Source organism: Larimichthys crocea, chromosome III (assembly GCF_000972845.2).
Source record: "Larimichthys crocea isolate SSNF chromosome III, L_crocea_2.0, whole genome shotgun sequence".
NCBI lineage: Eukaryota > Metazoa > Chordata > Actinopteri > Sciaenidae > Larimichthys > Larimichthys crocea.
Window position 1 is genome coordinate 34,048,831 of NC_040013.1, and position 11,137 is coordinate 34,059,967.

Here is an 11,137-nt window from a genome sequence, read left to right on the forward strand (position 1 = left end):
GTCAGCACTCATTCATCCTGAGGACAAGGCAGCATCTATGCCACAGTGTTTGAGCTGCAAGCCAACATTATGTGAACTTCAAAGCACTGTGCCACCATCTCGATGCTCGTTATTCTTCCCTCCCCAGAGAGGATTTGCTCCAGCATCAGACAAGGGATGGGAAGAGGATGAAACGGAAGACACTGTCTCGGTCAAGGAACATGAAAGATTTCTGAAAAATGAATTCCTGCACTGAGAGGAAAATTACATAGGGTAATGTTTAGACATCAAAATTTCCAGGGCTTTGTTGGGGTTTTTGTTCGGTACATAAACTTCACAAACAACAGTTCTGTTTGAATATTGTTGTGTTTTACTCTCATTGCAGAAATAACATTGTGCGTAAAACATCCTGGTGACATCAAAGCGGCCTTCCCACGACATTAAAACCCGCTCTCAAATACCTGACCAGAGCCAGCAAGTCTGTTAGCCCCGAGGGGCTGGCAGGACCATGTCCCCAAACATTCCCAGGGGGTCCAGTGTGTGTGTGTGTGTGAAATGGGGACCGAGCCGTGGCCCCTCTATAGGGACAGGCGTGTGTTTAGACAGGGTCTCCCCTCTCAGGGGATTAGGCAGCCTTAGGACTGTGGTAACATCACATGCTAGGCTGGTCGCTGCATAAACAGTAGTAGTGAGCGGTGGCGTGTCACTGCGTAAAGAGCGGAGAGTGCTACCTTAGCTGAGTGTCATTTAGCCTTGGATCATTGCAGCATTAAGGTCAAACAAGCTTTACATTCTGCATATGTGACTTTCTCTATCATTAGATGCTTCATTTAGTGAACAAAACCCAAATACAGTAATATAGATAAAGAAACCTAGTGGAAAATCCTGATTTAATTAGATGTCCACTTTAAAGTTTAATATTTAAAAAAATAATATAAAATATGTCTTTTTACTGTAGTTGTTGTACTAGCAAAGCTGAACTATTGGCAACTTTGTTCCACATGGCACAAGACATTTAATCTTAAACATCCAGGGTCAATATAGACCCAGTTACTAACCAGATCAGATTTCAAACAGAAACATGTTATTCATCACTGCCATCGAACAATTCCCTGTGAGATCTGTCCATCTGTACGGTAGCAGAAATCATATAACATGACTTCAGTAAAATGCACATACAATGGTGATGTTGACAAACACAACAGATCTTTGATTATTTCTAAAAGAAACTTCAATAAAAAATTATGGAAAACAAGCTGCTTTTTTTTCACATGGTTACAAAGAGCATCATAAATCCTGCCTGTTGCAGTCCCACTTTCTGATTTAATCTGATATGACAGATGTATCTTTGTATTAATATTTGTGCTGTAGCTGGAAAATTCTTCCACATAATTTCTGAGCATCCGTATCCAGCCTCTTATAGGACAATAGAGGTGTGTGTGTGTGTGTGTGTGTGTGTGTGTGTGTGTGTGTGTGTGTGTGTGTGCGCGTGTGCGCGTGTGTCGGTGGAGAGAAGCAGCAGATCTGGCTGCTAGAAGCACAGTCCAGTTTAAGTCCCAGCGGTGGCGGGTGCTGAGGTCGTGAGGCGCCACACGAGCTCGCTGGAAAAAGGCCGCAGGGAGCAGGTGCGCATGTTAATGAGGAGACAGCAGCTGCTGCCCCGGCTATTCACCCCTACAACTCTGCCTCCTTCCTCTCCATGGCACCCCATCCTACTACTGTCCCCAAGCCTAGACAGAGACAGGGGCCGTGCACTGCAAAAAATAAGCATATTATCATATTATCTTATAAATTAGTCTGTTTGTTTGTTTTTTTTGAGTTTGGTTTTATGCAATTGAGTTTGAGATTGTAAAACAGACAGGAGTGGAAGATCCATACATATGTTTACATGGGAACATTTAATAAATACAAAAAATCCATTTAAAACTAATTATTTAAAATTATTAAAAGTGTGAATTTATTTTTTTTAAATGTCTATTACTTTATGCTCAATGCTACTTTTTATGGACCTCTTGAGTTGGACATTTTTTACAGTGTTGGTATCTGAGTGGCCACCCCCCCTTCCCCTCACTACTTAGCAGAGAAATGAAGAGTGAGAGAGGAGGAGAGAGAGCGAAGGATGAGTGGGCCCATTGTTTTTCCTCCCCATTCAGCGTTGACCACAGGCCGGGGCGTATTCAGCTGTTGCACCTCTTCTTCCCCTCCTCTTTCTCACTCGCTGCCTCTAAAAATTCTCTCTCTGAATCTTCTTTCATTATATATAGCTCATCCCTAAATTTCCCCCCTTTTTTTCTCATCACTGGTTTCACTTCCTCTGTTCAAAGCTGTATGGTTGCTGGCATTCGTAAGCTCCCCTTCTGTGCACCTTCTTTCCCTCCAAACCTCCTCTCCCAGTTTCAGCTTTTTTGCAATACACCACATTAGGATTTATAAGTCCCAACTGACTACTGCTCACTCCCCCAAAACCTTCTCCTTCCAAGTTACTCCAGGCTGGTCCGCAGCTTTAGAGGTCTTGCGATGTTTGAAGCCAAGCACAAGGCTAAAGAAAATCTTAAAATCCAAAAACACACACAAGCAGCGGGACAAACAAAAGAGTCTGGAAGAAAGGGAACTGGTTTGGTTGGGTTTTCAATGGGAGAAAGGCAGAAACAGGGTTGCCAGTTCAGAAGGAATTTTTGGTGTTTACTCTAAAGAGTCTCCTGTCCTGATTCTTAACCCGACACTCACTGGCAGCCTCACTTTATGGTTCCTTGAAAAAACTCGCACCAGCTTTGAAACCTGGCATCTGCCCTCGCAAAACAGCCCAGCGTCTCACACCGAGGCCTAAAAGGCAAACAGATAGAGCCTCTGCGCCCTTACCTCGTTGCACGTGGACGCACTATCCAAACACACTCCGGCTGAGGTGCAAGCAGTAAGTCAACTGTAGCACACGCTGGGCAAAGAAGGGTAACAGTTTGCTCTTTAACTTGGCAGCAGCCCGTCAAATACACGCTCAGCACAAAACAGCTTTTACAGGCACGAAGCTTAACTGCCTCAATGAGAGCACAAACATATAAAGTAGGGGGTGTAAGACAAAAGATATTCAACGACTCTTTTATGGAGACTTGGCTGTATTCAAAACAAACAGAAAAGCAGCTGCTTCAACAAGAGAAATCTGCTGGTCTGGCGAGTGGGATAATCTCAACAGCAGCAGGTAAACTGGGCTGCTGGAAAGGTAAATAAAGAGGACATGAAAAGAGGGGCACAAATCAGAAGCTGAGCAAATATCAGGTGTTTGGGAGGTATCATATAACTGCAGGACAGCAGTGGAATTATCTCTGCGGTAAGGCCGATACTGTTATTATCCTTTCTGTCATCCCTGCCCGGTAGCCCTCATTGTTCTCCTCTGTGCTCACTTCTGGGCCGTCTCTTCTTCTATTGCTGCCGCAGTAGCCCGTGGCAACAGGTCTGCAACACTGATGGGACGCATAACAGGGCCGGGCGGCGGCTCGAGCCTGCAGCAGATGTTGTGGTGACATCTGACCCTTGGCCAGGCGTCACTCTAAAGGGGTTTTCCTCAGTGTCGGGCCAATCTGCCATCTGCCATCTTTCTGAGGTCACACGCAGATGGGGACAGAGGCTTTGAACGTAATATGTAGGCTACACATGTGCACTGTATACAAAAAAAACCTAGAGTGAATACACAGATTTTGGCAGCTGTAAGGGCCCCAATCTGTATCCAGTTTAAGAAGCTTAGTGAATTAGGTTGTGCATTTATTCAATTATGGTGCCATGTAAAGCCCTGTGAGAGACAGAATCAGTGTCTGGTTCCATTTCTGTCAATGACATAATAATGTTTCAGGATTGTTGATCCTGATGTTTTTATAGCAAAAATAACTCAAAATAGGCTACTAGTCAAGGGAAAATCTAGTTTATTACAACTTGGAGCATATTTTTATGACTGGAATCATTGGAAATCATTTATTATAATACTGTACGCTCAACGTAATGTCTGGGACACAAAAAAGCAAACATATTTTATGGGACAACCTTCATTTGGAGATTTACGGAAAGTACAGCAGGTCAGAGTTGAACTAGAAACAAAAAACTGATTATCAACAGAGACTGAATGTCAACAATCTTGATAATCAATTTAGAACAATCAGCTTCCTTCTCAGCTAGTTCAGCTTTGTGTGTTTTACATCGTTATAAACTGAATATTTGTTTTGTTTTTTTGAGTTGGTCGCATTAGAAAAAAAGCAACCTGTAGATATCATCTCAAGCTTTAGGAAACTGTGATGCACGTCTGGAATGTTTTATGGACCAAACAAGTCATCAGTGAATGGAGAAAATAACCAGGATGTTTTACCACTGTTTTTAAACTCCCAAATCTCAGAGAGGATGACCAAAAAGATGTAAAGTTGAAATAGACCAGAGTTAGACTGTTATATGTTTCTCTCTTTCTCGGGTGTCAGAGCTTTCAACCAGAAGTCAAACTGTATTAGTAACCCCCCCCCCCATCCCTCCTGTCTCCCCACCACCCGTTCTCATTTCCTGTCTGTTTGCCTCTGTGCCTGGCCTACGTCCCCTTTAGTCTTGTCTATCTGTTTTAAAAGCATTACTCAAGGGCGGTTCTCTCTCTCCTCTCTTTTCCTCCACACTTCCCTCTCTTTTTTTTTTGCCCTCTCTTGTGTTTTCCCAGCAGCATATAGTGGCTGACCACAGTGACAACTACGCCACCACTAGTAGAGAAAATTCAACACTGTAAAATGTACTCTGACATGGAGTTTCAGTGACACAAATCAAGCCTACTGAAACAAAAATAGCAACCTTCCACTAAAACCAAAGCTGGCACAAAAACAGGGTTGTTGTTTGTTGTGGAAATGAAACCAAAGTGACCACCAAATCCCCACTGGCTACAGAAATTACAGGGGAAATGCTGCCCCTCTTTTCCTCTCCTTATCCATCCCTCTTTTCCTTCCTCTGTAATCGTACAGGAGAACTGACCTGGCCAGCCCACATCTGGCAGACTTCATTAGAGACCCTGTTTATTTGGGAGGATTATTATTATGGACACAACCCATGGGAAAGAACCAGCACCCCCAGGGACAAACCACTCAGTGTGTGTGTGTGTGTGTGTACCTTGGAGAGTCATAGCAGCTCTAATGACTTCTGCCACTGCCTACTTTACGAGGCTGGGAACCACTTTAAGGATTTACGGGTGTCTGAAGGTGTAGCTGACAGTGCAACTGGACACTTAGTTTGTTACTGTACACGGCAACTTCAAGGTTTGCCAAAATGTCCCATCAATGCATCCTCAAACCGCTCAATTGTCCACCATGAAACAAGACTAGGAGTGGACTGTTGTGCTGGTGTAAATACATTTATTTTGTGAGTTAGCCATGCTACAAAATTACTTGTTGGCTCTTAGAGTAACTGGCCCCACAAGCCAGTGTCTGTTCAGATATTTTTAACAGGGGACTGTTACTACTACTATTGTTTTGATATTTAACTAGATATTTATCTTGATATTTAATGTCTGTCTAAAATTATGAGTATAATTTACACCACAGTTTTCATGGTATAATGAATTGTCCCTCCTGCATGGAAAGAGTATTAAGGGTTTCATTTGACTGCTCCCAGACAGTCCTGGCCCAAACACTGCGACTTGTCAGGTGCGGACTCTCTTTTAAACCTTGAGGAAGCTGTCATTTCTCCACATGTGTAACAGACGCCTTGATTGGTATCAGTCTTACAATCGCTGCTTAACTGAACTAACTGCTCCATTTCACAATAAAGGCATCACACTCCATTCTCCTAAATATCCTGTGAGTGAGAGCATATCAGGCAGCGAGTGACTGAACGCTAAAAGCACACCTGGCAGACAAAGTCGATCTGTTCCTGTGTGGAGCTGAATGGGCAAAACCACAAGTAATCATGGGTATTATGGAGCATGCTGCTGTGTGGGTGAGTGCATGTCCCTCTTAGTTGTTATACTATAACCCACAGACAGGTGGTCTGGCTGAAAGAAATAAAAGAAATGAGGAAGTGTGGTTTGGAGTATGCCCAGTGTCTTTGTTTCTCTCACACACACACACATGCTGACTGTCAGTCCACTCAGCCTGCGATCAAAGTTTATGTGATTTGTCTTGGCATATGCCAACCAGGGAAGCTCAAATATCACTAATCCTCGGCGCTGAGGTTCCCCACCACCGAGTCACTTCATTCAGCCAGAACAGTCTGACGATCAGCCCTCTCACCAGCCGGACTCTTGCCAAAGGGAACCCAACACCGGCGGCAGCGGCCATATAAAAGCCTTGCGCTGTGTGTTTCTCGTTGTGTGATGATATGATCAGATACGGCACCTTTTCTTCCCTCGGGCCATTCCGAGGTTGTTTCCTGACTCTGAATGGAGGTGTAGGAAGGGAGGGAGACTGTAGTGTGTGTGGGGGAGGTTAAGATAGACTCATCTGACCGGAGCAAACAGAGGTGCCATTAAGGAATCCCCAGAACTGGAGAGACAAGGGCTCACTTTCATTGAAGTGGATGGATACTGTAGCAGTCCCTGCACATATCAGCAATGAATTAAACACTCTGTTATCTAACTCAAACACAGAAAAATCTAAGATTGAACTTCTTAAAAGTTTGCCATGCACACTGATGCATGTTCAAACATTTAACCACATCTACACTCATGTCAACAAAAAGAACCACATGTGATGATAGTAACAATCGGTTACACAAAACAACAGTAAGCACTCACTGAAAGTCAGAGGTGTTGGAAAGTTGGTACGTGTACTATGCCAGAGTATCAGAGCAATAATACTTGTGACGATGAATATCAAAGCTTAATACCTTTCCAAACATTAGCTGATATGTATGGTATTTTTAGCATAAAGGACTGAAAGCAGTCAACCATCAAATGTTTGCCATATTCTCAGTCTCGTTTACTTATCTACTGATCGTGAAATCATGAAATGGAGCTCAGGGATCCTGCACTAATATCTAAAAAAAACTCTAATGCTAACCAGCCCTAACAATCATACAACATGAATATGTATGAGAATATTTTGCAATTTCCTTGGAGTTTTTCAAGTTTATCATAAAAGGCCAGTTTACTGGCCAGTGGAATTCATGTGAATTGAGAGTTTATTTAAGACCTTGCGCAACTTACATGACTCATTACCCTGAAGTACAAGCAGCTCAGATCTTTGTATCCAACAGGACAGTGACCAAATTATTCCTCTCTATTCATAAACTAGAGGTATTTCTCTGATATGTTTACTTCCTTCCAGACTGACCCCATCTATATAAACTCTAATCCTAAACTCTAAAACCTCTTCATCATGTGACTCCCTGCAATCAACAAGTTGTCAGAAATCAGTTGTATTTTTTCATCGTGCCTGCTAACTGATGAAGAAGGTATGTGATCTCTCTACAGCATCCTTCCTCACCTCCAAGCTGACATCCCTCATCTCCTTGGGCATAAAGAAGCTTTGCTTTGATTCTGGCCATTGTGCCACTGGAATTTGGGAATTATTTTTCCTGATCTGGACTGGCTCGGCTCTGTCACTGCTCTCTCCTGCTGCCAAGCCTCTGCTGTAAATGAAAGGCCTCCTCAAAGCCCCTCAAGAGAGATAAACTTCAGTCAGGATCTCACTGGGCCAGGCAGGCCAGATATGAGGAGGAGATGGTATTTATGGTATGGCATGTCAAGTAGGCATCTCTGTCAGACTATATAAAACTGAAGCATCCAACGCCACTTACTTGACCTCGAACATAACACTTGAGTTCAAGAGCGGCAGCTTTGCGATTGAGGTGACACCAAATTGTAATTCTGTCAAGTATGAAGTGAGGTTCTGCTTTCATTAGGAAATATTACTTATCTTTCACCAAGCCAAGGAGGACAACAATTAACTAATTAACATATCAACCGAATAATACACTTGACACTGTCAGACCTTTAACTTTGAGTTACTGCAACAGGAAAACCCTCACACTAACCTTCAAACAGGACCCACCTGGTTTCAATTAATTCTCTGTTAAGCTTTCAGTTCCTGATACTGTTAACCATGCTGCTTTTACAAGTGTTAGCACTAAATCATCGATTTTGGTGTACACTTGCAGGAAGTTCATCTAATAATAGACCACAAGAGGATCTTTATCATGTGCTTCTCTTTGGAAATTTGTTTTAGTATCACTTTGATTCTGATTTTCTGAGAGTTCACTTTTATGAGCAGATCATGTTCATCTGTCTGTAATCAAAATGTGTTTTTATTGTGGGTATGTCAGTTTTAGGCCTGTGTACAAAGAAGGTGTTGCTTGTTGATAGGTTAACTTGAAGTTAACTTTAACTGCAGCAGAGCAAAACACACAAGAAACTATAAAACACTTCTTTATCAGCTAAGAATTCAAATTATTAGTTTTAGATGCAAATTTTCTATTGTTCGCCTAGTTTGTCCAAAAAACTTCTCAATGACATCTTTAAGTATTTCAACCAAAAGTCCAAATATTCAGTTCTGAATAATATACAACAGGAAAAACCAAGCACTGACATTTTTAAAGCTGGAAGCTGAGTGTTTTTAAGTTTCTGCTCTGCATTGCTACTTAGACTTGATAACCTAAACTTTATCTCAAGAGTTCCCAGCCCTCTGGTGGCACAGTTACACAATAGGAGAGCGATTTTTTAAAATTCACACACACACATACACACACGCACACAGGCACACCCATTGTCACAAACTGAGTGTGTACCCGCTCAAACCTTTTCAAAACTGCAAGGATTTCTATCTCCATGTTTAATTGGAGAATTTTGAGGAGAGGGACAGTGCAGGGGCACAATGATGGCTTTGTGGCCCAATGAGGAGGTGGGGAAAGTGGGAAGGTGGGGTGTGTGTGTGTGTGTGTGTGTGTGTGGAGGGTTGGGGTGATTGAGGGGTGAATAACACAACCAGACCAAATTAAGATGTGGCGGGGGGTCAATATGGCTGCCTGGGTCTTGCAGTCCCGAAGCTGTGACCCGGTCGGTCCAATCACTCGCCCGGTCACCGAGCTGCGACAGTAAGATGACACTGGCTGCTGCTGCTCATGCCAGGATGGAAATAGAGCCAAGCGCAAAGTAGGTCTATTGTTGTAAAAACAAGTTCTGGGCAGAGCTGAAGCTTATTGGTTTACATGAGAACTGAAAACAATATTCAGATATAAAACTCAGAAGACAAAATGCAGGAACTTGTCTCCCTTTTTAACGGGTTAAAAAACACTACCCTATGCCATCTGTCTAGGGGAATGAGAGAGACTGAGACAGAGAGAGAGAGAGAGAGAGAGAGAGAGAGAGAGAGAGCACTGAGGGCCATTGAGGAGGGGACAAAATCCCAGGAGAGAGGAGGGGGTGGTAGGAGAACAGGGTCTGAGGGTCTCTCTGGGAAGCCTCACCCAGATTAGTCACACAGAATTAATCGCAGTAGAGAACAATGGTCGCCGAGCTTCTGGCAACCCCAGCTGTCGCTCCGTGAAAGAAAAGAAAAGCAAGATTTAGGGCTGCGAGAGTTTGGCTGCAGACTGTGGTGGCACTAACACACACACACACACACACACACGTACACGTACACACACACACGCTCTCTCACACAGTGACCCCTATCCTCATCAATGTCCACTCATTTCTGTCTCAGCCCTCTGACCATTTGCCTCGCAGAAATAGCGACACTGGTGAGAGCACTCACATGTCAACCAAAAATCTGAGTCATGTCAAACTCCACAAATCTCACATATTTCCCACAATTCTTCTGGTTAAAGAGAGAGACACAGATGTTAAAACTTACTTGCACTCCCCATTTCCATCTGGACTTGGTTCACACTTCCCCTGGTTCAAACACGACTCCGTGGGCATGGAGCATCTTAGACCTGCGAATGGAAAGTTTTAATAGCACCTGCACTTTACTAAAAGTTTAAGGAACTTTCTCAAGTAACTCTGGGTTCGAACAAACACTTATTCCAGATGAGGTAGCATATGAATACCACAGGTAATGCTCCAATAAATTTTGACTTCTAGGTGTGACTCTTGCCACCTCAAAGTGCAGTTTTTTGTGGTGAAGATGCGGCTTGACACTGGTTTGGCAGTTGCATGCTCCTCTATGCAGCTGTCCCAAAAAGAATGTGCCATATGGGGAGTAACACAGCTTTGCAATAATATAAAAACAAAAAAGTCTGAATCCAGGAGCAAAGGCATGCCTTTACATACTAGTGAGAAAAAGTTGAATGTTTGCTGGACAGAAAACGCAAATATTGGGTAGTGGGCTGGTGAAAAGACATGTTTGGGATAAAGCCAACAGGTGTGTTAATATCTATTAATAAACTTGATGAATGTGAATGAACTGTACACGTTGGAAACCTGCAGGATGAGTGCAAAAAGTTGCGGGGATAATGAGTTTACAAACTACAAGCGAATGCAACAAGTTCAGATCAAACTCTACCCTGAGTTTTAAAGAGTAAAAGTTTAAAAGTACATTTTCTTAAGACAAAAACACACCGCCACTCACCTCGTGTTAGTGCTATCAGCGACAACAAGAAAGTTAGTTTGACAAAGAAAATATGCATTCCTTCTGGTTTAAAATGGTTGTATAAATCCACGTGGGTTTTTTCATAGATCCGATATTGTGTCTCACTCTTCGTCAAATGAAAAAAAAAACAAAAAAACAAAACAAAAACACAAGCAACTTTCAGTTTATCCTTCAGTAGGTCCACGCAGAGAAAGTGAAGCTGTGAACTCCGAGCATGGGATGTTGTCACTTCAGATCCCGGGTTGGAAATGACTTGAGGGACGCACTTCTCCATCCGCTGCTCCGCATCGAGGGGCGTTATTCTCACACACAGGCAGACACACACACACACACACACACACACACACACACACTTGAACGATCACACGGTTGCAAAGCAAGACAGAAACAAGCTGTACAACTTGATGAAGAGATAGTGCGAAAGTTTAGGTTTTGTTTAGTTTTTTCTATTTCCCAGAACAAGTCCAGGAATAAGTCTGTGTCATCACTTATGATGTGATGTCTTTAAAAACAGCTTCTTTCTTGAAAAAAAAAAAAACTTTATTTATGCAGTAACTTTAGTTGTATTATATGCGAATAATCTGACAGTAGTTTACTTTTGTTTTACTGTATTACAACAG

General features: G+C 42.8%; 1 protein-coding gene across 2 annotated transcripts in view; it reads right to left on the minus strand.

Moving 5' to 3' along the window:
- notch1b (notch receptor 1b) overlaps nucleotides 1-10,776 on the minus strand; it is a 38,350-nt gene extending 27,574 nt beyond the window's left edge. For both annotated transcript variants that reach the window (XM_019271832.2, XM_019271831.2), the window contains exons 1-2: nucleotides 10,497-10,776; nucleotides 9,780-9,861 (exon numbers count right to left, since the gene is read on the minus strand). In XM_019271832.2, the coding sequence (XP_019127377.2) occupies nucleotides 9,780-9,861; nucleotides 10,497-10,554 (140 nt within the window). In that variant the 5' untranslated portion in view covers nucleotides 10,555-10,776. The remainder of the gene's footprint in view (nucleotides 1-9,779; nucleotides 9,862-10,496) is intronic.
- Nucleotides 10,777-11,137: the final 361 nt, after the last annotated feature.